The 26,632-nt window shown below is 40.1% G+C and overlaps 1 protein-coding gene across 1 annotated transcript in view; it reads right to left on the bottom strand.

Moving 5' to 3' along the window:
- Positions 1 to 26,632, bottom strand: part of Ten-a (tenascin accessory) — a 301,282-nt gene that overhangs the window by 17,777 nt on the left and 256,873 nt on the right. Inside the window, exons 13-16 of the mRNA XM_064691025.1 lie at positions 26,216 to 26,242; positions 8,214 to 8,333; positions 955 to 1,122; positions 386 to 578 (exon numbers count right to left, since the gene is read on the bottom strand). Of these exons, the coding sequence (XP_064547095.1) occupies positions 386 to 578; positions 955 to 1,122; positions 8,214 to 8,333; positions 26,216 to 26,242 (508 nt within the window). The remainder of the gene's footprint in view (positions 1 to 385; positions 579 to 954; positions 1,123 to 8,213; positions 8,334 to 26,215; positions 26,243 to 26,632) is intronic.

Here is a 26,632-nt window from a genome sequence, read left to right as displayed (position 1 = left end):
GCTGCCACAAAGTGAGTTGGTTATTAAGCCCTGCGGTCGGAGCAGGGTCCACAGGGCACAGATGGCACGAAGCATAATGCAGCAATTAAATGTAATGCTCTCACGCGTTGCCTCTGTGCCAGCCACCTCACTTCTTTTCTCTCTCTCTCTCTCTCTCTCTTTCTCTCTCACTTGGCGGAGAGTTATTGTGTGCTTGTGCTGCTCTCGTCGTTGGTAAATGCAAAGTTATAATGTCATTAGGGCGAACTTCAAATTAATTAAAACTACGCAGAGTCCAGCTGCTGCCACGGCCCGCTAATTAGGAGTGGCATTAGAGGATGAGCCGGCAACAGCAGGGGATGAACCTGAAGGAAGCAGAAGGGTTCTGGTTGGTTACTAAACTCACCTGAGTCTCGGCAAAGATGACACGCTTGCCGGGCATGGCGCCGACACCATTTGGCATCCATGTGCTTATCAGCTGCGGCTTCAACTTCTCGTGATCGTGATCCATGCAAACTTTGCTCGCATCGTTCGCCTCGTCCGCCGTGTGATAGTGTATGGAGTTGAGGAATGTCAGCGCCGGATTCAAAGGAGCCACCCTGTGGAAATTACAGTTGAGACAAATATTAGTACATGTTGCAATTAGCTTGAGGCTTGATTTACTAGCGACAATATGAGAAGCTTTGCGCTAGAGATTCGTGACACGATTAGGCTGAAAACTGGACAGCATGAGCTGTTAATATCTGTCCGACTCTCTGTTCATGAAAAGTTCAATAATGCAATAAGATCAATCATAAAAGATAACACGAGCTAGCCAGATATTTTAAGCACTTCTCTGAGCAGTAAACTTTTGCGTGAGCGTTCGTGATTCGTGCTCGTGTTTGAACAAATAGCGATATTCGCTTGACTCGAATGAAGTCTTTAGATCGACTCGCTTTCTTATATATTCTATATATGCAGTTGATCCAAACTTACTTGATATTGCGACTGGTGGTCTCGTCATCGTCGCTCAGCTGCATCTGCACCGGGGGCAGGACTACAATACGATTCCAGGGCACGAAGACGGTGCGGGTGAGTGGGCGGAAGGGTGAGCGTTGGAATTGCAAGGTGACGGCACCGCCGCCATTAACCAGCACATCGAACCTGTGAAAGAGAGAGAGAGAAGAGAGCGTTAGTAAGCGTAAGAGTAGAAGAAAGAGAGAGAGAGAGAGAGAGAGAGTTATAGCTATCAAACTTATAGCGAACAAAACTTGTGCAGCATCAAATTTCACGGCACAAAACATGTAAATTAATATTTTAATGAACTTTGGGGCCGCGCATTTGGGTGCGTTTGACGCACGAGCAGACAGACCCATGCGACGGCAATCGTAGCGTATGCTGAGCAGATAATACCTCAATTGTTTGTCGAAATTGAAAAACTTTAGGATTTTTGCTTGAGCAGCAACAACAGCAACTGCTAGAGCATAAGTTGGGACCTCAGTCAGTTGCAGTCGAGTCCCAGGCCAACCCTTAAGCTGCACCCCTTCCCCTCCCAGCGAGAGGGCCCCACCCGTGTTAGCCGCATTAAAAATAATGATGGCGATTGAGTTTGGGCCGCCTTCTCATTATTACGAGTATTTTTCGCATTGGCGTACGAAAAGTTGCAAAAAGTTGAACCAAGCTAACCGCGTGGCAAGAGAAGGCGAGGTGAAAGGGCCGTATTGGAAAACAAAGGCCAACAACAACAACAAGAACAAGAACAACAACCGCAGCTAGCAATGGCTAAAAGGCGTGGCCAGTGGCGCAGAAAGCTTAAGACATGGCAAACTTTTGCTTTGGAAATATTTAATTAATGTGATTTTTAATTGTGTTTGTGCGAAAGAGCACGAAAGAGGCGCAGCATCAGAAAGAGACACGAAACAGGAGAGCGAGATGAAAAGAACAGCGACATGCCACAAATTGCTGCCAGCTGCCGCACACGAAATCGGCAAAAACCAACTTTTTGATAACTTATCGATAACTGGCACGCACCCTCTCCCCGCCCTCGCCCTCGCCCACTCCCCTTCTCTGCTTGATTGTAGCATATGCTCGGCGGGGTAAGCGGCGGTTAAATAATTGAATGAACAATAATTACATTTTATTTTGCAATAAACAACAGCTAAGCCGCAATTATAAACATTTTAATAAATAAGCAAAATTACAAACGAAACAAAACTATTTCAATTCTTTGCAGGCAAACTTATCCGACTGCGTTGTACCCTATACAGCTCAAAATATTTGGGCAAGGGACTTTTTGATAATGTAGAAAATATTGCACGAAAGTTCGGACCCGAAAACAGGAATTTACAAAGAGTTATGGTGTTTTCCCTACATCTTGCTTGCAGCTATGCACGATTCCCGAGTCCCAACCGAATATGCCACAAAACCAAAATACTCTGTAGTCACATTTGCGCACAGGGTATACAATTAAATATTTGTTAAAATTTTTGCTAATTTAATTTAATTGTTGTCACGCTTAAAAAGACTTACAACTGTTGTTATTGTTATGACAATTGTTGTTATTTTTATCGCATTATTGCAAGCCAAATACACACACACACACACTCATATATACACGTGTTTTGTTGCTGTTGCACTGTTATTTATCTGTAATTGAAGGCATAGGGCAGGCCTGGGGCGTTGGACGTTAAGCATGGCAGCTGCTAGATGGCCATTTGGTAATGGCTTACACACACACACACACACAGCACACCAGCACACGAACACTCTCGCACACCCGCACAATGTACAGCTCTAATAATATGTTGCTAAATATGCCAACAATAATCCCCTGCAGCACATTATAAAGACTTTTATTACCTATATTACTACTCGGACTGACAACAACAAAAACAGCAACAACAATTGGTATAACAACAATAATCAACAATGCATGTCAAAGGACAACAGCAACAATGGCAACAAGCAACAGGACAGCAAATGAAGCAAAGCTCAAAAAAAAATACATAAAAATGAATAAAAAGTTATTTAAAAAGGAAAAGAGCGCGCAATAAGAACAGCGTAAAGCGAGTCAGAAATCTAAAGTGAGCAGTCGTCACGACTAGAAGAATACCCTGTAGTCAGTAAATGTTATTTTTGGTAATGTCAGAGACTGAAGCGAAGTGAGAAGCGCAGTGATGCAGAAAGCGATCGATCATATGGGCTATTTTGATTGAAGCGAGAAGCGAAATGATAAGCAAAAATAAAAACAAACCTATACGAAGAACAATTGAATCAAACGCAAGTTCGAAACTGGGAGAAGTAAAATTGGACAATAAGGTACCAAATAAGATGTCGGATGAGCGCTACTGAGCTGGCAAGGGAGAAGCGAAGTGAATGGTTAAGGCGCAGGATTTTAATATAGTATATATATATTTCTCTCTCTTTCTATTGTGATGGAATAGGTAGACATGCACATAACGTCAACTTGAGGTCAAGGGAGAAGCGAAGTGAGAATATGCAAATAACTTCAACTTCAAGTCAAAAGAGTAGCGAAGTAAGAAGTTAGGACGTATATCTTTACTATATACACTCAATTGCAAAGGAATAAGTACATGTGCATATAACTTCAACTTCAAGTCAAAGAGAAACAAAGGCACAAATGTCAGAGTTTTCCAATTATTCGAGATTATCATGCCAACAGTGCCCGATATAGCTTATCCTAGCTTCGTAGCTCTCATCAACAATCATAAAAACAAATTAAGTCACTTCTTTTAATGCTTCTCGCTTCGCTTTAAACGGAAAAGCTTTGCGCTTCCCAACTTTGATAGTTATATGATGTACTTATATGTTACACCCTCTTTGCTTACTCTACAGGGTATAGGATAAAAAAAGCTACTACAAATATCAAAAAAAAACATTATATGAGCACAGCATGTTGTGTGCGTGTTTGTGTTTGTGGGTGTGTGGCAAGCTTAATAAGAGCATAGAATTGAAATAAACATTATAAATACAAAGCCATAAAAACAAACTCGCGAGAACATTAAGAGCAACAGCGAGAACAGCAGCAAGTTAGCGATAACAACAAGCAACAATGGCGCCGAAAAGTATGTGTTACACATGTAAGTCGGTATCGCACACATATAACATACATATATGTGCTCGTATTCATGTGAGTGCTAGTGAGCGTGTTGCCAAAGCGAGAACAGGACATGGGGCAGAGCAGCAGGAACTGCAAGCACAGTGAGTGGCAAAACTATTCGCATAATTTATAAGCTGTGTGACAAATAACAAGATACCCAAGTAAAAGTTGCAGAAAGAGGAAGAAAGCTCGAGGAATTCATTTAGTATTAGGTATTCCTTTGAATTAAATAACTCTCTTTAACTGTTGGTTTAGGCTGAGAAGCGATGTATGAGAGGATAAGCAAAAGGAAACTTCCCGATACTTTTAAACCATATAATCTATCTATTCGTTATATGTTTGCTTTCTTTCTTTACTTCACTCACTAAGCTTTGGCTCTTTCTCGTTTGCTGTCGCTTTTTAGTTTTTTACTTAATTTTTCTATTTGCTTATTTGTTTGCTTCTCACTTTGCTTCCGGCTTCTGTAAAAATGTTCGGTTTTCTTCTCGCTGAAATTGCGAGGATTCGCTTCTTCTAATTCAACTTTGTAATTAGCTTCCTCCTTTACTTATTTCTTGCATTTCTCTTCTTCCGCTTCTCAAACTTCTTTCTCGCTTTTCGCTTTGCTAGGCTAACATTAATTCTCGATCAGTTTCTTCTTTGCTTCAAGCAAGATTATAAGATTTACTTCTCACATTTTCTCACCTCTCCCTGATAGATGTCAGAGCAACAATCGAGGACATCGCATTCACCCAATATTATATTAAGCATTGTCACCCTGTGGGCACACCGTGTATTATTTAACCTTTTGCGGCGACTCGCTTGAGCTGATTGCATCGAGTAACTAAAACTAAAACTCAATGGGAATCCAAATGGGAAACATTTAGTTTATTGCATGCAAGTGTGCAATATTTTCATTGCCCACTGTGTGCTGCTTTGAATTTTATAGAGCACTGTGCAGCTACCCTGTCCCGACCCCGTCCCACTGCTCCACACAGTCAACACTGGCTGTGTGCGACCATCATATGCGGACTATAGAGCTAAAAATAATGTGAACATAAACAGGAGTTATTGCCAGCTAAAAGTAAGAATGTTGCAAGAAGAAGAAGAAGAAGCAGACAAGGAACTTTAAAACCCTTTAAAGGAAGAAGCAGAAGAAAACAACACATACACGAGCTCCGAAAGGGATAGATAAACAACAACAAAGTAGCCATAATAAAAATAAATAAAAACTGAAGAATTTATGTGTTCCACCAAATCAGAGCTCTAAGAAGCTGACAACGAAGGACATACACACACACACACACACACACACACACACACACACACACACACACACACAGAGCACAGGACACAGGACACAGGACAACTAAAATCAGGACATGTTTGTTATTTTCTGTGTATTTTCTATATTTTCTATTTTCTCTCCTGCGTTTTGTTTTCTTGGGCGCTTGCTTTATAATTATTGTTTACGTATTTGTTGTTGTTGCCTCTCCTGATTGCGAAAAGTGGTGTCACGACGGAGGGTGCTGGCGGTAGGTGTAAGGAAAGGCAAATGTGAAAAATGGTCAACGCTAGCGGCATTTAACGGGCACTGGGCTAATGAGAAATTATGGCACAGTAGGTAAAAATGTTGGCACACATACGAGCATGCACAAAAGTATGCAACACTTTTTGAAACGGACAAAACCAACTGCTGCTGCTACAGCAGAAGTTTTCTCAGTGTGTGTGAGTAGGTGTGTGTATGTGTGTGTGGGTAAGTAAATATAAATAATCATCACAGTTAGTTTGTCCCTTTGTCTGTCTGGCTGTTGCAATACCCGTAGCCATTTGAAATGTAAGCAATGGGTATATTCCAGCTGCGCCTATGTTAGTAACACAGGCAATTGTTACCCAACAACTGCATGTGGCATGCAAAAATAAATTGATAAATTAAAGCCAACTAATTTTGCACATAAATTTATATAATTTTTTCTCTTTTTGTTTGTCTAATTTTTATATTCTTATTATCCGTGCTTGTATTATTATCCATAAGTTGAGAAGCTTGAACTTATCTGTTTTCTATCTTCTTTCCAAGTGCGTGTATATTTATACGCACATCTTTATATTCACGTTATTATTTATATTTATAGCTATACGTATTTAAACAACACTAAAAACTGTTTACAGGGCATCTTCGAGTTGAACACTTTTAACTCAATTTGCAACATTTGTTGTTGCTGGACATGATAAAATCAGCAAAGCGGGTGCGAAATGTTTATTCAAATTGGCCAGCAAATCTACACACTCACACATACACACACACACACATTATAGGCAAAAGAAAATGTCAAAACAACAACAAAAACATTTCAGATGATTTTGCTGTTGTTCTGGCAACAGCGGAAATCCTTTTTACCAAAAACAACTGCAAAAATATTTATATTAGATATATTAGATTGGCAAGCCCCGTCCCTAGCGCCGCATTTCCATTTCCATTTTCTATTCCTATTTCCATTTCGTATTTTCATTTTCCTTTTTCTGCGTGTGTGTGAGTGTGTGGGTGTGGGTGCGTGGGCGTGTTGTTTGTGTGTTTTGATTTAAATTTCATTCAAGCAAATGCCAAATGCGAATGACGTTCAAATGTGCTGACAAAATATTATTTAGATACATTTCTGTCTGACCTCGTGTCTAGTATGCTGATTGAAGAAGCAAAGGCAATAACTCAAAATTTATCATATATATTCACTCGATACTAAAAACTATCGACTATCGAGCAGATAAACTCTCAATACTAAAGAGGTATTCGGATATTGATTAGACCGAGAGCCAAAGAATCGTTTGCATTCGTTCACTTTATATATCGATATGTGCCAACAACACCGTCGATAGCTAGCCGTAAGTCTCTCTGATTTCAAGCAATCGATAATAATCATGATTTGCTATTTTATTTTGTTTTTAAAAGCTTTTGGTAAAAAAATTGTAAGATAAATGATTTCGATAACTATATGTTTTAATAATACCAATCGATTTGAGCTATCGATAATTAACAGCGTGCGACATGACCTAACTAAATAAACAACAAACACGGTCACACTGTTGCATTTTAATTGCTTGCAAATTCCCAGCAAAGTACGTGAGCTGCATACTCGGCCTGAATGAAGGCAGCTTTGCCTAAATATAGCTTTTTCCGGCATTTACGGCCCATTAATCAGCACAAATTGCATTTGTGTTTTACTATATTCCTTGTTTTTGCTTCCTTTGTTGAAAATTTGAAAATGTTATTTGGTCTGCTGCTAATAAAGACTTTTTCTGTTTGTGTTTTAGGTTCAGTTGTCACGTGTCTCGACTTGACAAAGCGCGTTTAAATAAGTTAAGCTCAGGCTAAGAAAAAGTAGAGGGTAAAAAAACCACAGATGCCACTGCTGTCTCTGCCCCAATTCCATGTGCTGGGCTCTGCTCAGGCTCGGGCTTCGTGAGGGTCACATCAAAGTGAAAGATTTAATTAAAAAGTGATAACTTGCTTTATCTGCCTGCGTACACTTGGCCTGTGCCCAACGAAATTCTATTAACAAAATGTAATCAAGAGAAAGCCAAACGAAAGTTGGCCAAGATGCGAGCAGCAGCAGCCCAAACTCGCGCGCCAACTGGCTGACAAATTATGAAAAATTACTCATACGTAAGTAATTTGCATTTCGAGGGCCAAAAGATTAAAGAGGCCGCCCATCGACTACGAAAAGAATTTAATGAGAATCTAAATCCTAAGCCAGGCACTTGAATACTGCCAAAGCGATTATACTTATAGGTATTCAATTAATAATTTAAATTTTGTATTTGGAATTATCCTTAGGGGCTTATACGAAGACTTAAGACACAACAAATATTTAGTTCTAATATCAAAAATTTAATTAAGAAAATAATTTTGGCTGAGATGTAGGAAAGGGGAGTTTGAATATTTACAAGCCAAAATATTCATCAAATTTAACATGGAGTTCAACTCATGTGGATGCTAGCTAATCAAAATACTGCCCCAAAAAATGTCCTTAAAAAGAAGCTGGAAATTATTTGCATAAAATTTAGACGCCGTAATAATGAAAAGACTTCGGCTCAGTTTTGACCTAAGCTCAAGCTAGTTTACCATGAACTTAAACTGTATATTACAATGTGGTTTACTTACCAACCGCCCTGTCGAGTCAGGGTGAAGCCAAAGCGTGAGTCACGATCCACAGAAACGCGTATGCCAACAATGCCCAGTCCCTGGGGCGTTATGACCTGGCCGCGCATAACCGAAACGCGACTGTGTTCGAAAGTCGATCCAGAGAGAGCGGGAGCGAGAGAGAGATTGTTGTGTGAAGAGTCAATTCGTGGAATGGGCGATGTGGCGGGTTGTTTGTAAAAGAGAAAATAATTTTGTTAGTTACGTGCTTTAAAATTGTTTTGTTTGCTTTTTCTGTTGATTTGTTTCTTGTTTTGCTTTCAGCTTGTTTCGTCAAATCATAAAAAAAAAACAAAGTGTAAACAAACATCGAGTTGTAACTATGTAAGTATTTTGTATTAAATAGTTATTTATATTTATATATATGTACGAATAGTATCGAGTAATTGAACTTTAACTAATATCCATATAAGACAATATTTAAAAAAAAGGGCAATTGTTTTTTTTTTATTCATCTTTTTTACTCTGTTTAAGAGAAAACGAAATAAATAGAGTAATTGAGAACATATTCAAAAATGTTATCATATGCATGTGTATGTATTTATAAGAGTGAGCGAAATGGATGATAGATGTGAAAAATGAGCCTATGTCTCAGTGTGTGAGTGTGTGTGTGCGAGAGTGTGTTTGGGCGTGTGTTTTGAAGTATTTAATTTTGGTATGTACACATTCTGTCTGAAAATGTCCTTTTGCTTGGATAATTCAATTATTGAAAACAGCTTGGCAAATAAATGTACACAGGCCTCAATCTATTTTCACAGCCTCTGCTGTACAGTGTGTGTGTGAGTGTCTGTTTGTGTGTAGGTGGGAGCGTATGTGTGTTAGCTACAAAAATGAATGGCAAATATTCAAGTATTTAACTTGATTTTTTATGCAGGTGAAGAAAAAACATTTGGCACGCAGCTTTGGAATGGAATGGAAATAATTCAAGTACAGGAACTGTGGATTAGCTTCAGGGATTTGGGATATGTACTCATTTAGAAAGGCCAATCGTAGGGACAAACAAGAACACTCGGGTATGCCACGAGCTGTGGCAAGTCCATTAAGCTGCGGCCAAGATAAACTACAGATAAGTACATTTACATAAGCTATGTAAGACGAACTGTGCATGGTTTATCGATTGCTGAGCTTAGCGATATCATGTTGATCGATAACGTTGGTTAAAAACTGCGATTAATGCTGTTAGCGCATCTATATACAGACAAAATGTATGGTATCGATAACAAGCAGCATTAATCGAAAAGTATCGTTTAGACTTCTCAGTAAAAACAATCGAACAACATAAATTGAGATTTACGAGTATACCGATATTTAGAACTAGTAGCGACAATCGATATGCATGTTATCGAAAGAAGCAATTTTCAAAATTGAAATGCATGTTACTGACAACAATTGCTTAAAATCGACATCAAACAATTCCAACGATCGATTGAATACATGGTAACTTTTACTATCGCTAGGCTCAGCAAGAGATGGCTAGGAATGTATCAAAAAGCATGCAAAATAGAACAACTATAAGATTAAAGTGAGAAAATACAATACTTAAGATAAGATAAGATGAAATTGTTTCGGTTTTTTTGCTTCTAATTTATGGGCAAATCTATCGATAATATTTTTGTAAAAAGTTTAAAATTTCTTGAATTACGAACGGATGGATTATCTGAACAGAAAACGTATTTTATGTTTATATCGTTAGGTTTATACGTATAACGGCAAAAGAAACTAAAGAATTATCGCACAAACTGAACATTTAATAAAAATATGCTAATCATTGTTGGTTACCCACTGAAAATGTGATATTTTCCACAGCTGTAAGGCAAAAGTTAGTGATTTTATATAAACGATAGGTACTTATATCGATAAATACCGATAAATGATAGGTTTATAATTTTTAGAGGCAAATTTCCATAGAAGGCAAGTTAGAGTATGCTTTTGTTTATTAAAAAATTAACGAATTTTTTGTAAATTGTTTCTGTACTCGTTTGGGTGCCATAATCGATAAATACATTTATCGACGGCTACTAAAAAGTGCTGAAATAGGTTTTTATGTTTAATGGAGGCATCTTACAGCATTTGGTACATCATGTGCTATCCAAATTAAGTCAAAAAACTGGTTTTCTTTAATTAGAACTAAGTGACTTGATGAGACATGCTGAGACTTGGTACAGTTGCAACTCAATGCTGCGGGTCGATAATAGTTTGAACATAACAGTTCCTATAACGAAAGATTTGGTAACAATGTCATTTCATAGCTGACAGTTCTGTCTCTATTTAAAAATTGACTTTACAGGATATTTGTCCTTTAGCCTTTAGTTTTTCGCTTTTGCCACTACCAAAAATTGAAATCGATTATGCATAAGACAAATCTAGAGCCAGCTGCGTCCTATGTAGACTGGAGACTAAACACGAGCCACCAAAAAAGCAGAAAAGAAAATGGAAAAGAATAAACGAAGCAATAATAAAAGCTGAAATTCCATTTAATGAGCTGTTACCCAGCAATTGCGAAACTATGGCAACACTGGCAGCAGCATTGATGGGACAACCAGCGCCGATATCCGGTTTGCCAATTTGCTTGAAAAATATGAAAAAAAAATATGCTGCCTGCCTGGACCGAAGTTTTTGGCAACTTTTCTCCTTTATTTACTTATTTTTTACAGCTTGCGCGTCGTGAGGGGTTGAATTGGGGGTTGGGGGTGTTTTTAACTTGGCAAAGAAACCTTGAAACAAAATGCCGCAGTGTGGCGGCCAAGGAGACTTTTCAAATGGCGCAATTGTTTGCACTAATTATTGCTGGACTGGGAGCAGTAGAGGCGGCAGACAGCCGAGGATAGTAGGGGGAGCTGGGGCTGTAGCCGGAGCAGCAGAAGCGGCAGCAGCCGTTAAGGGTTGGGTTGAGCGCCTGCCCTCTATGCTGCTGCAGTTAGCTGTTGTTGCCATTACCATTGCCTCTTTCAACTTTTGCCGGAGCGAAGTTGGCAAAACATTTTCAAGTTTTCAAGTGTTGCAATTTCTCAACCACACCCGCACCACATGCACCACACACCATAGCCACCGCTCAGCTCTTGACTCTGCGCATATAAACACATAATGTACAATATTTGGGTCAGATATGCTGTGTGTGAGTGCTGCAATGTTTGCCATGTTCAATTTTATTGTGTGGTGCAGCGGGCAGCGGGCTGCGGGCTGTGGGGCAGCACCACTTGGTGGTGCAGAGCACTTCTTCAGTGACTTCTAATTGCAGTTGACCAAATGCCGAGGCAGTCGCTCAGTCAGGCTTCAGCAGCAGCAGCAGCAGCAGATGCCGCCTATTTGTAAAGCAGTGTGTTGTTGTCCTGCGTGTGTGTGTGTGTGCATGTTTTTGTGGGTAATATATGTGTGTGTGTGTGTGTGTGTGTGTGTGCTTCATCTCGTTCATTTTTGCTGCTTCAATTCGATTCAATGAAGCACAATTTTATTTGAAATCAAACCGAAAAGCAAATTGCATGTGTATAAGTGTGTCTGTGTGTGTGTGTGTGTGTCTTTTTCTCTTTGTATGTGTGTGTACATGTGTGTGTGTGTGTAGTGCCGTTTTGTTCGTGTGTATTCCAATTCATTGAAGTGGTGAGTGCCATTGATTTTTATTTCGCATTTGATTCGTTTCGTTTCATTTATTATTTATTTAATTTATTTTTACTGCAGCCCCGACGCGCGTCTGCCTAAGCCCTCAGCCAGCGCATATTCACACTGCCACGCCCACTCTGGGCCAACAGCGGGCGTGGCACAAGCAACCTTTTGATTTGGCCTTTGCCATACAAGTAAATAACTCATACGCCGCGTCTGCCGCTTGCAGCTGCTTGCTGTTTCGACTTTGACTTTGATTTTCTCACAATTGAGTGGGTAGCTGAGCGAGAGAGAGATGGAGAGGGTGAGAAAGCAAAGACAGTTATCTTGCCCAAAATTTAATAGCCCAGTTTATATAGCATAGGCACGATATATATATATATATATATACATATATCCACACACAACGGAGCTTGCATTCAAAAGCTCAGCGCAACTTCCGGCCGATTGCTCCCATAGCAGCTATATAGTAAAGTTCTCCGAAGATGACAATATTTATTTCGTGCACTGGAAGCATGGTCCAGCACAGACACTCAAATCTTGGAGAGAAAACTTAAAGTTATTCATACTAAAAAAATGTTTCGAGTAATAGTTCCTCTGTTCCTCTGAAATCTAGATATAGTCTTCCGATGCGACCTAACTTGACAGTCTCATTGTCAATATCAGAAAACAGAGAAGATACGTCTGTGAATCAAGGCTGCAAATTCAACAATCACATTTAGTGGAGTTCGGTTTACGGCTCGAACCAGTAGCCGGTTCGAATAGCCGCAGGTTTTGAATGGAAGTTTTTCAAATATTTTAAGTATAGTTATGCCCAAAATTATACAAATTAATTTAATTTCATAAAAATTTGGTTCGGTTCAGCTTTAGATTCCGCTGTCCTTTAACATAAAACATTGGAATTTCGGTTCCGATTCGGTTCAAAAACTAATTGCAATCGTGTTGAATATATGTACTATATAAAGTCAAATCTAGCTCTTTCATAAGTTTTGGCAAAAGGCGGTTTGGTAGGGGACGTCAGGGTGCAGCCTTTTGAAAACTCTTTCAGCAATAGGCCAGAGCTGCCTTTGCAGATATGAGAAGCACACACACGCACAGGCAAATAGCCTACGACCTACTCCTCGCATTTGTTTCGTTCCCTCCCACACCATCTTTTATTTTTTTTAAGCTCTCGTTGCCCTTTCACCTTTGGGACGCTCGTGAATTTGTGGGCAGCAATTCAATCAGTTTGCGAGCTGCTCTTCTCAATGGGCGGCACTCGAAATTATGACGTCATAAAGGCATTTAGTTGAAGTAGTTGAAGAAGAACAAGAGGAAGAAGAAGAAGAAGAAGAAGAAGCAGCAGCAAATCCGGAAACGGTAGCTGAAAAGTAATCTCGACGGAACGGAGCGGCCGCGCGAGTGTCGTCCAGTGATTGCCATTGGCCTTGTGGCGCCACCAGCTTGTGGCAGGCAGCAGCTGAACAATGAAGTGAAAGCAATGCCACAATAATTTCTAATCTCGACCGAGGTCGGAGCAGCAGTCGCAACACTTCCACTCAGCCAGCCCCTCGCTCGGACTAATCGCCGTTGCAGCGAATGAGCAATAAACCAAGTCAAGAGCTAGCAGAGAGGAGTGCGGCGCGGCACGTGGGATGGGGCGCGCATTGTCGCCACAGCCACCTTTTGTGTCAAAAGTGCACTTCCATTATTAGCGCATTGTGTGGCCAGGGGCGGGGCAGGGCGGCGTTGGTGGCGCCACGCAAAATATGAGTAGCGCGCATAAAAGGAAGTGCATTTAATTTCTTTTCTTTGCCAACTCTGGCTTAGGGGCAAGGGCTGAGTCGTGCGGGGGATCGGACTGTGCTGGGTGTGCGAATGCAGGCGGCCATTCATAAAGCGCCGCATTCTCTTGCGCCCGCGCGGCACAAGGCTCGCGGCAGGCAGCAGGCGGCAGGCAGCAGGCGGCAGGCGACAGGAGGCAACGGCAGTAGCTGCGACTTCAGCTACTTCAGCAATAACCTCCTCTAGCCGCTGTTTGAATTGTTGCTGTTGGTGTTTGTGTTTTTGTTTATGCCCTGTTCTTAGGAGAGACGACGAGTATATTGGTTTTGCGCATCAGATCGTTTCTACGCCCATATCTATATGCATATGTACATACATATATCTTCCACAGTTGTAGACTCACAGTTTGGCAGTTCGAGTCTATCGAGTCATCCAATTAGTTATAGGGTCACAGTTTGAAAGTCACAAGCTTTTATTGGAGTTTTGAGCGTCGTTCAATTCCCCAAACAATCTACACCTTTATATCCAATAAGAATATTGTCTAAAATGTTATATATTCCTTAAAATGATCTTTCAAGCTAAAATTATACTTGCTGCAGCTCTTTATCTCGTACAGTTTGGAAGGCACGGTGTAAAAAGTCGTTAAGTTTTGTCGCCCGCCTTACAGCTGATCGTTTTTATACTCTAGTCGAACATAATTTGTACCATGGCCCCTAAAATCGAAGATAAAGGTAATAAGGCTTACAGTTTGAGCGCCCCAGTTGAGCAAACACAGGCTTGGAGTGCCCCAATTTGATATAAGCACTTCTTTACCAATATCTACACAATTAATATACAGGGTATCCAAGCAGTCACGAGCTTTCCACTGAAACCGCTTTATTTGTTGCTGCTGCGGCTGCTGCTGCTGCTGGCGTTTGCCTTGCCGCGACACACAAACTGGCAGCCGCAGCCGCAGGCGACGTCAACGTCAACGTCGACGTCGTCTTCTCATCATAAAAATTGAGCACGACTTAGTTGACTTTTGCACATACAAAAGGGCATTGCCTGCTTCGCCCCCGCCCACTCGAGACACACACTCACACACACACAGCCACAACAAACAAGAGAGAAAATGGAAAAACAGCGAAGGGTATATAATTTTAATTTGGCTTTATTTTCAGAACGTTGCGATGAGCAGCTGAAAGATGCAGCTGCCCCGCCCTAAGCCACCGCCCGGCTTTGCTACACTAGAAAACAAAGGCAAGCTGCAGGCCATGAGCGTCGGTAGGTAGGCAGAGGCGGGGCTGGGAGGGGCGGTTGGGGTCCACGCTTTATGTTCATTTAGCCTGAAACAGTTTTTGAAACATTTTTTAACGGAGAAAACGGTGCGCCACACTTTTCTTTTACGCTTTTGTAACCACGATGAATGTGCTTTATGTAGCGAACGCAACGCTCTACGCCGACTCTTTACGGCCGACGACGGGATAAGGGACGGACTGTGCCGAGGAGAGGGGGGGGGGGGGGGCGAAGGTGATATAGGTGTAAAAGGGCAGCTACTCGTCGCATACAGCAGGCGTTTGGGCTTGAGACTTGCCGGCTTGCCACGCCCCGACCTGCCCTGCACTGCCACGCCCTGCGCTTGATGAAATGCTTCCTGCACTTTTGCCCATTTTTTGCAATTTTTTTTTTTCCATAAAAAGCAACGAGCCAAATAAAAAAAAAACGCATGAAAAGAGAAAATGTTTTTAAAAAAAAAGTGTGCATAAAAATATTAAAGAGAAGAAGCCCAAATAAACGACGCCTTGCACAGTGGCACAGTGGCACAAACATAGTTTATATGGCTCAAAAATATTTTAGAGACCCAGTATCGAACCATATGCAGATATATAACATATAAGCATATATATATATCGAAATGCATTCATATGTGCATGTGCTCATGTTCCTAAAAAGTGCCCATACGGCTGCTTCAATTATGCAGTTTGTGTTCTTTGAACCAGTTCAAATGCGGTTGAGCATTCATTTGAACATATATATGTTTATTAAAAGATAATATTCACATTCATATATAAATCTATTCACTCAATATTGTGAACTGTGAACTGGTTCAGATATAGCAAGCAATGAAGCATGAGCCAGTTCCAATAAAACTTGATCTTTGAACCAGTTCAAATGTGGTTGAGCATTCATTTGAACATATATATGTTTATTAAAAGAGAGTATTCACTTGCAGACATCAATCTATTTACTCAATATTGTGAACTGGTTCCGATATAGCAAACAACGAAGCATGAACTAGTTCCAATAAAACTTGTACTATTTAAAAAAAACTTTTATTCATTGAAATTCTCTGTTACGTCTTTGTAGGTGTTTGTAAAGAGCACATAATAATAATAGCAAATATTAAACACAACATTGCGATCTGTGAACAGTGAACTGGCTCAAATATAGCAAACAACGAACTTTATCGCAAATTAGCACTGTGAACTAATTCCTCTAAACACTGTACACTTTTTAAAAAGTTTTCACAAATTAAATTCACAAATAAATTCATATTTAAAATCAATCTTATATAAAGATTTTATTTAAAAAGGAGTTAGTGTTAAATGTCATGTTAAAAATTAGTGAACTAGTTCAAAATTCATTCATGTTGTAAATTTATCAGAAGCACAATACTTAAGTGCAGCAGTTTTATCTTTTTGAGTTTCTTAGAAAAAGTTGTAGCTGATTGAATGTCTGCAGAAGCGCGGACTTCTAGCTAAGATATTTCTGTTAGGTTCCGTTGAATTAAGTTGAGTAAGAACATATCGATAACTGTTACCGTTATGCAAGTGCTATCGATAACTCATAGTTTTGCGACACAAAAGTCTTCAATTTGCGTTCTCTCAAAGCCATTTGAAATGTTGTAGGGAAATGGTTCGTTTTGAAATGCATTCAACCGACTGCAGTCGATAAGGCTCGCGGCATCGACACCGACACCGACATCGACATCGGCGTCAGCGTCTCGCCTATTGAAGGCGGATAAAGACATTTCCCCGGGGCAGAAACTGAGATTCTTTTGGCCCATTGTGTAAGTACGATGGGCGATGGGGTATAAAAAAACACACACACACACACACATAATAAGTAAATAGCTGCTGGATTGAGGGGGGGACCGAGGCTGCCGCTGCTGGTGCTTCATGTACTTCGTATAGAAAAGTTTGAATAGAATTTTTAAGTTTGCCATTTACCAACACACACCCACACCTACACTCACATTTATACACACACACGCACACTCGCAAACCTATCGTCCGATAGGAGAGCAGTGAAAAAGCTTTAGTAGCGTGTAATTTGCACTTTGTAAATTTGCATAAAAGCTGCAGCGACAGGGACTGAGTGCTAGGGGGTTGGCAGCTGGCGGTTGGGGGGTTGGGGGTTGGGGAGCAAACCCCTAGCGATAGGGTTGGGGTCTGGCAGAGCAGTTAGATTGGAAGAGACTGGCATTAGTCCAAGATACGAGACGAGAGATATGTAAATGCCACATGCCACACCATGTGTCGTCACTTTAGCCATGCACTAAGTAGCCAGACCAAGGTGCCGCTGGGCGGTTGGGCTTGCCATTTGTGGGTGGTGCAGGCCAAGCCCCGCATTAAACCTAAAACCGCCAGTCAGACATTCATTGGCTGCCACGGAGCTAGCTGCCCACAGATTGGGAGCGACCAGACACATGGCCCACCTGGCCAGGCCACAATTTGGCTCTCCAATTTGACGCACACCAAACAATTTGATGCGTTGGTCGCGGATGCTGGTGGGTGTTGTTGGGTGTTGATTTTTTAGGTGCTTGACAGCTACGATTGCTGCTTGCCAGCTGCCAACAAAGATGTCATTTTGTTTGCCAATAAGAAGATTACACATGTTATAAAGAGTTTGGCTTGGATGAGAGGCGGAAGCGAAATGTGAAATGCAAAGCTCACAATCTTCAAGCTTATTGCAATTGCCAGACGAAAGGATGCGGCTGCTCCTGGATTGGGCAATGCAGGTGCATTTCTTATGATCAATGCCAAAGGGTCTTTGTCGAAATTGCACAGATTCAGACAAGCACCTTGGAGTTAACTAATGCCAGAAAATAAACTAAAATGAGGGAATTAACTCTCACAGAAACCCTCTCGTTAACTGTTGCATGACATTTTACTGTTTCAAAGTGAGAAAGTTTTCTGAAATTAGAGCGAACGTAGAACGAGAGCGAGCAAATGCTTACCGAGAGAGTAAGTTTTTCCTCGCTGTAGGAAAGAACGAGCTTTTTTACAAAGAGATCAACGTTAACTGAAGCAAGCCTTGAATGTTAAACTCTCTGATGAGCCTCCGTTGATCTTGGGTTTGGGCTTAATCGACTCTCAGCAAACGTTGCCCAAAGTTGAATGGATAACTTAGGATCAAGCCAGCTTTGGTCAATGCGAGGGAACTGCTTAAAAGCTTTAAGGCGAGTTATTTACTTCAAGCGAGCTTTCCACCCCCCCAGCTTCACAGCAAGTTGACAGAGCATTAGCTGTTAGCTTTTTCACAAAAAATAGGTAATAATTTGCAACTGGTTTAGGTTTTGACGATATGATATATGCTCGCTGTCATTCTGCGCTTGGTCTCACGGCTATTTTAACTGATTCCCATCAAATTTGGCCGCAACGCAACTGCAGGGCAAAACAAAGGCACACAGCTTATACATTTTATAGTAACATGAAGCCATAACGGGCCCCCAATCGCCAACCCCAACCCCAACCCCAACCCCGACCCCGACCCCAACCCCGACCCGCAGCGGCTGCACCTCCCCGAGCAGTTGGTTTACAGTGCCTGACAATGGCCAGCAAAAACGCAGCGCCACGAATCGCTTTTCATTTTTTTTGTTTATTGTTACTTTTCGTCTTCTTCTTTTTCTTTTTTTTGTCGGGTTTTTGCGCAGTTTGCACTTCACTTGAATGCGACGCGCAACCGCCAAAGGAATAACAACAAACAACAGCAACAAAATGCCAAAGCCAACTAAAACTTATGGTCCTGGCCACACACAACGATCCACGAGCCGCCGCCCCAACTCCGGACATATAACCAAAAAAAAAAAAATAAAAATAAAAAAAATTGGCATTTAAAATTTTTGCTGATGTCGAATTAGCGGCTGGTACGCTGCAAATGCTTGTTAGAAGCGGTCTCTCTGTGTGTGTGTGTCTGTGTGTGCGTGTGTGCGTGTGTGCGTGTACATTTTGGGGTTTGCAGGCGTTTTTACATTTTGGTCATAAGCTTTGCACACACACATAAATATATCTAATCTCACATAAAAGTAATTACTTTCAGCTGCTGTTGCTATCGAAAAATATTAAATTATGTTGAGTGCACACACACACACACACACACACACAACACACATACAGATGCAACGACCGCACAGCCCAATACTGTGGCCAAGCAGAAACTGGCAACACTTCTGCCTGAAAGTTCTCCTCCTTCTACCACCTGGCTGTAACCCTTTCCTGCTTCCACTGCCGCTGCCCTTGCCACACCTCGCCCTGCCTTTGGGCCAATGTATTTCCTTTTTGGCCCGTCGACATTTTTTCGCTGACTGCGTTTTTCGTTTCGCTTTTTTCGCCTATTTGCTGCGACTGCAGCACGAAATTCCGCGAATTTCTCTTTGGCTTTGCCTTTCTTTGCTATGCGCTTGCCGAGGCTATTCTGAAATTGTCATGAATTGTGTAACGCTTCGAAGCAGACATCTCCAAATTCCCTGAAATATATATACATGTATGCAGATTCTAGATCAGGAGCAAGACAGCTGTCTCATAGGAATGATGCGTCGGAAATACAACTTATACCCTGCCATCATAGCTAACATTATATAAGCTTCAGACCATTATAGCATATAGATCCTATAAGAATTTTGGCATCAAAACACTTCTGGGTCACGATATATACCGCACACTAAAGGGTATTCAAGCTTCGGCTTGCCGCAGCTGGCTGTTCCCTCCTTTATTTCTCGTTCTTTTTTGCTCTCTTTTTTTCATTTTTCGTTCTCGTTCAGTTTGTTGCCATTTCTATTGGGCGCCTATGCGCCCCGCTGCGCCCCTGGCCCAGCCGGCGGCAGGCTATTTAAGGCCCAGAGTGTGCTCTCTCGCCCTAACCTCAACTTTTGTAGTTTTTCAGGCCAACTGTCTACAGACTGTCTCTGTCTCTGTCTCACTCTCAGTGAGCGTGTGTCTGAGTGTGTCTGTGTGTGTGTGTGTAAGTTATACGGGTATTAATTTTGGTTTATGTGCAACTTGTACGCTGTAATTTTTGTGCTTTTTTCTTCACACTGGCAACGGCGACTCCTGACATTAACGACAACAGCAACAACAAAGAAGAAGATGGACTTAAAGGGAGACAATTATAGGGAGAGAGAGAGAGAGAGAGAGAGAGAGAGAGAGAAGTGGAGAGAGAGGTGTTTCAATTGCAGGGAATGTGGCCACATTGATAACAACAATGGAACCGTGACAATGGCTATTAAAACATTCGGAATGGCAAGTTTTTAATTTATATACAAGACGTGCATCTGAATATATATTGAGGACAAGTTAAAGTATATATATATATATATATATCTATATCTATCAGTTGTATTTAATAATATATATATATATACATATATGTGTAATTACCTATATTATTATGGTCTGAGCTTTGCTTCGGAGAGCAGCGCAACAAAGGAAATGAAAGAAAGAGCACGAGTCGGAACGAGGAGAGGGTCAGACGATTCTCTCCTAACGGAACTCGTCGAAAGCTGCGAGTCTGTCTGACTCTTTTTTTAGCCTGATTAAGGTATCTCTTTTCATCTTGATTGTTCTATTTGTCTATTGCTCTTCTCTCTCAGTCTGTGCCGCTCTTGAAAGCTGCGAGAGCGAGCAAAGATCTCTGCATACATTTCTCTATCTAGCCTGATTCCAATTTCTCTTTCTCTCGATCTTTAATTTTCTGTTGGTCTGTTGCTCTTTTTCTCACTTTCTCCCACTATCTTTCTCCGATTCGCTGGTCTCTTGCTCTTTCTAGCTTCTTTTTTTCGCCATCTTGACTACAGGCCTGTCATTTAACATTTTCTCTAATTCAATTAAACTCTCTGAATCACTCTCTCTGTCTCGCACTCTCTTTCGCCTTTTCTCTGTCTGCCTCTCGTTTGAGCACTTTTCAAAGCGTATCATCAGCTTATCCAACTCTTTAGCCCATCTCAAGTAGTCCAGCTTCTCTGAAGTTTATCTGACTTTAAGCTATTTTCTAAATGGAAATATCTCAAATAGAGCACTGCCAGAGCTGCAGCCTGAAGCATGCTGCTGACTGAATTTTCTCGCTACCTCTCTCCCTCGTTCTCTTGCTTTCTCATGCAATTGTCATCATTCTTGCCTCTGGGCCTGCTCAGCTTGCTGATGAGACGGGCGCCGGTTAATCAGTTTAAGTCTAAAACAAAGGACAAGAGCTGAAAGCTCAGCGTTGCAAATCTTGACTGCCAAGGACACTGCCGGGGAGAAGGTGTGAGAGAGAGAGCGAGAGGAGTAGTTGAAGAACTAGACAAATATGAGACTCAGAGAGAGCGAGACAGAGAGAGAGAGAGAGAGAGAGAGAGAGAGAGAGATTTACATTAGCTGGTTGGCAAAAACCACTTAGCGGGTAAACTAACCACACCTAATGCAAAACGAGTGAGCTGCACGAGGATGTGTGTGTGTGTGTTTGTTTATGCCAGGGGGGGAGGGAGCGAGGAGGGATACAGTAGTCTATATAAGAAATGGGGCGCCGTTTGCCAGGACAAGAAACTCGCTGCCGGCTGCCGGCGCTTCCTTATGGCTTTCTTCAGGAACTTTCAACAGCAAATCCAACAAAGGGCCACGGCAGACGACACAGTCGCCCCCCCCCCTCCCCCCCCTTACCACTCACCACTCCACGCAATTGCCAACTGCCTGCTTGTTGTCAGGAAAAAAGGAGAGGATGAAGGAGGAGCAGAAGAAGTCAACCCAAAATGGAAGCCAAAACAGGAAGTAATCTATAGTCGCCCCGCCATTGTTTATTGTTTAATTTTTAGTCAGCTTTATGTTGTTGTTGTCGTTGTTGTTGCCGCCCCCCCCTTTGCTCCGCCTCTGCTTCTGCTCACTTTTTTTTCTTGCGACTGCTGCTTCGTTGTATTATTTTCTATTGTTAACAATTTTTGCATTTGCCCCGTTGCAAGTAGCAAAAACTTTTCAATGTGCCGCCGCCGTAGCCATTGTTCCCTGCTACCAATCCCCCTGCCCCGCGCCTACCCCAACCGCCCCTCTTTGGGCACTGCTCTACATAACGCTGCCACTTGAGCAGCACAAAAGCAACGAGGTAAAAGGCAGACAAAAGCCAAACCCAAAACGACGCCCACGCGTCAAAGACGTTGACAAGGCGACATTCGTGGGGCATCTTCCCCAGTGTTGCCCCCCCACCCACCCACCCTCCAGCTCAGTCACAGTTCGCAGCAAGACAGAAGCCCGTATCGCATTTACTTGGCTTTCGTTTTATCGGCAAGCGACAACAGCAAGAACAACAACAACAACAACAACGAGAGCAATAACAATAACAATGTCACCCAGTTTCCATGGCATTCACCACGTCTGACACTCCAGATACTCCTCGGACTACCTTATAATTGCGTTGCGGTGTCTGCCGCTCAGTCGGGTTATGCAACCAGAACAGGAGCAGAAGAAGAAGCATCAGCAGCAGCAGCAGCAGGAATAGGACACAGCAGCTGGCAACCAGAAGAAGCCAACAGGAGTCGCCGGCGATTATGGTTATATGCTGTCAGGAACTTCAACCCCCAACTCGGAACCCAACTCAAGCGCCAAGGATAGATATAGATATATATATATATATATATAGTCTGGGCACTGCCAGCTCTTCAAAGGGGTTTTTCGTTCGTTTCAAATATAGTCGCAGAAAGCGAACACAGGGGACACATTAGCTGTGTAGCTGCAATAAATAAATATATGGAGTAAAAACTTATGCTAGTGCTGTAAAATGGCGAACTTTAACACTGGATGTGGCATAGATATTATAGTTTATATAGTTTACCCTAGCAGAGGCATTTTTTACTCTTTTCCATTTACTTTTGATCACTTCCTAACATGAGCTACGTGCAGCCCACTTTTGGGCAGAATGTGGATCGAATGCCTGGCTACAAGTGTTGCAAAAGGTTATATGAATCATATGCTACTAGTGTTGCAAAAAGCTATATAGCTTGTTCAAGTCTGGAAGAGATGCATTTTTGAAAACTATCAAAACTTATACAATTGCTGAACAATGTTGTAAAGCGCTCTTAGCTTAAGATTAGATATAAAATGCACTAAAAAACTTTAAGTGCACCTGCTAGGGTATTCAGACTTCGGCGAGCCGAGGCTTTACATTTTTCTCTAGTTATATATGTACATATGTATTTTATTTTTGCCTCAACCAATTAGCTAATAACTTGACTCAATTAGTGGAATATCAATAATTTGTGCATTCATTATTATTGAGTCGAAAATTGAGCCCGAACCAAGTTAAAAAAACGCTTTTCACCCATTTCAGATATCAATTACCTCTGCAGCGTGGAAAAATATCACATTTTTATACGAAATTAAAACAAAACGCGTAATAAAAAAATCAAATTTAAAAACATTGAAATTCATTAAAATATTTAATTTGAGAAAATTTGAGTAACAGAAAAAAAAAATTTGTGAAAAAAAGATTGCATTCTGAATTGTTGTAAAAATGTTCTTGAATTTTTTTTTCATATTTGTTAAGCATCCTTTTGGGATGCGCTTTAAGAGAGCGTTATGTGTGTGGATAGGTGTGTGTGTGTGTGTGAGTGTGTGTGAGTGATATTTTGCTTGTTGTATTTGGAAAACATAGAAACAAATGGCTTAGACGCAGACAAATAGGACACTTGGGATAACGTTTGGGAGGGAATTTTCGGGGTTTCTTCTTTTTTTTTTTTTATTTATTTTATTTGATATTATCTCTTTTTTGTTTTCTTTTTTTTTTTAGGGGAATTCAACATATAAGGATATATATAGTTTGTTTTGTTTTTTTTTTTTATTTATATCATTTGCTTTATATTATTCGATTTTGGTATTTTTTCTGGTTCTTCTTCAGTTACATGTAGAGATAAAGATATATATAAGTAGCTGCTTTGGCATTTTACAATAATACTGAAGACCTATTTATTTATTTATATATATATATATTTGTTTTTTGGTTGTGCAAGTTTCGACTTGCTGCCTAATTTGTTGTTGTACTTTATTTTATTCATTAAATTAAGAAAAAATGAAAAATTATGTTTTGTTAACTGAAAAACGTTACTCTATATTTAAGATGATTTTTTCTTTTTATATTATAAAAAGCTTTGATCGAAACGAAAAACTAAATGACAAAACGTAATGAGTTACATAGAGTTCAAAGAGAGCGAAAGAGAGAGAAAAAATATATAGATAGATAGAGAGATAGAGAGAAAGAAGTTGTAAATGCCAGGAAATGAAGAAACGAATGGTTAACACTTGGATTTGGTGGAATGAGAAGGAAATTCACTTAGTTGTGAGGTGAACTTTTTTGTTGTTGTGGTAACGAGTGACGAGTGGCGAGAGCAAGAGAGAGACAGAGAGAGAGAGAGAGAGAGCGAGTAAAATAGAGAGTAACGAGTATTTTGTGTAGCGAACGAATGACTGATCTTTAGAGTAGAGAAAAACATAAGATAGACGATTGAATGTATGCTCATGCTTTAACTAAAACTCTTACTCAAAACAATCGGCTTGAGAATCGATAAAAATTATGTTCAAAAAATCAAAAGACATATTCTTTTGTTTGCTGTAGCTGTTGTTGTTTTTTGTTTTGTTGTTGTTGGGTTTCTTTTTGGCCTACTGTTAGTATGCATGTTAATATTTGTTAATCATAAAATGGGTAAAGAAAAAAAAGCGGAAATGTATAACCAACTTAATACACATAGACACGTACACATAACACATACAAATACAAGTACAAATACAAATACAAATACGAATACAAATATATAGTTGGATTATTTTCATAATATAATTTCTCGCTTGCGATTCTTGCAGATGCAATTTTTCAGTACCTTTTTTTATTATTATTTGTATACCCTGAACCCATTGAAAGCCGCTCAAAACGGCATATTGCTTTTATGCACATGTATGGAACAGGCAGGAGCAGGCGTCGACCCCATCGAGAAGATTAATTCTTGATTGAGGATAACATCTAGTCAGGTCCGTCAGTCTGTTCATCTGAGTGAGAAGCTTAGAGAGATTTCTATAGTCTTATATCTCTCTCGACATGAGTTTCACATTTTTGTTAATATCTCCTTCAATATTCATCTCCCCGCCCATTCCTTCCGAAAGGTAGAACCCCGCGCTTTGGCATTTGCACACATTTGCTTGCTATATTTCATCCCTGAAAAAGTCATACGGATCGGACTATAAACACCGAAGTTACTTAAGAATGCATTTGCCATACTTGCTGTAGGGGCTAAAGGAAGAAGAAGCACATCTAAAGGTGTGCATTTTAGTATAAATGTGATTCTTTTGCATTTATATTATAAGGTCAGCTTGCCACTGGGTTCAGGGTATCTGCTAGTCGATCACTTTTCCGACCAGAGCACTCTTAATATTACATTTTGCATGGCCCTAAAAAGTATGTTATTTAATTGAATCCATTTGGTTGAAACGATAAAAATAAATATATATATGTTTTACGAAATGCACGAATTGTTGAAATGTATGTGAAAAATTAATTAATTCATTAACATAGAAGTACAGTATCTGAAACTTTTACCCTCCGCATTTCGTAAAATATTTTTATTTCTCTTATTTTTTCTCTTTTTTTTTTTTTTTGCTTTTTTGCCATACTTTATTTGGTTGGGATTTATTTTATTTACATAAGTGAGTTGTTGACTTTTGGGTACTTTGAAATGCGTCAAATGGATAATTAATAATAAAGTAAAAAAATGAGAGTGATAATAAATGTATGTATATAAAAAATACTGCATAACGCTGCGCAAGGGGTTGGTGGGGGGGAGAGGTGTGTGGTCAAATGCGGAGCGGAGCGGAGCATCTCGAGTAGCAATTACAGCAGAAATGCAAGTCTGATTTTCTTCTTTTGAGTTATTAAATTAACAATGTTGAGAGGAATTTTACGATTTACAATAAACATACTTAAATTGGTAATTCCGGTATTTTTATTGGTATTTTTGGCATATTTATTATGCATTCGCTGCTGTAATTCTTGTAATGAAAACTAAACCATTTTTTATAAAAATTGTTCTCTTGTTTTTACTAAAGATGTTTTGTATGAGAGAGGCTTTTGAATGGATGGAGAAAGTAATAAAAGAAACTCTTGTTTACTGGAAGTATTGAGATGCATAATGCTTATGTGGAATAAGAACAGAAAAACTCGATGCAGTTATATATGACGAAGAATGTAAAACCGAAAAAGAAACCAAAATTTTTGGCGACTACTTGGCTCAGGCCAAAAATTACAAAAAGTATTTTTCGTATTTCTTACGCCTGTGTTTCCTTTCAAGTTTTATATTTGTTTTTTTGTTTTGTTTTGTTTTTTTTTCGACTTACCAAGGTGTGAACGAGCTCCAGAAGAGACTACAAGTTCACGGGTTGAAACGTAGTATTTTTTTTTTTAAATATTTATTATATTTTTGTTTGTTTTTGTTTGTTTTTTTTTTTGTTGTTGTAGTATTTTTGAATTGAATTTGTTTGTTAGGTTGATTGCAAAGGAAATGCAATTGATTTGTGTTGAAATTTGATTTGATTGATTTGGATTTTGGTTTAGCACACAACATGAAGGTATCGAGCCACAGCAACAGAGTAGGACAGTACACAATTAATTGACAGGACAATAAAAAAGAAATTAAAAGACAAAAATGCTTTTCGTTAACGAATTGATTCAAAGTTGAGATTTTCTTTTAAATATACTTTTGTTTTTTTTTGTTTTGTTAGCAATCGCTTGGCGATATATGAGGCATACCTAGA

The sequence above is a fragment of the Drosophila montana genome, unplaced genomic scaffold, assembly GCF_035044405.1.
Source record: "Drosophila montana isolate Dmon_TW-CO22-7 unplaced genomic scaffold, ASM3504440v1 contig_3325_1, whole genome shotgun sequence".
Classification (NCBI taxonomy): Eukaryota; Metazoa; Arthropoda; class Insecta; order Diptera; family Drosophilidae; genus Drosophila; species Drosophila montana.
Note: the sequence above shows the minus strand (reverse complement) of the source record. Positions and strands in the feature narration are given on the sequence as shown.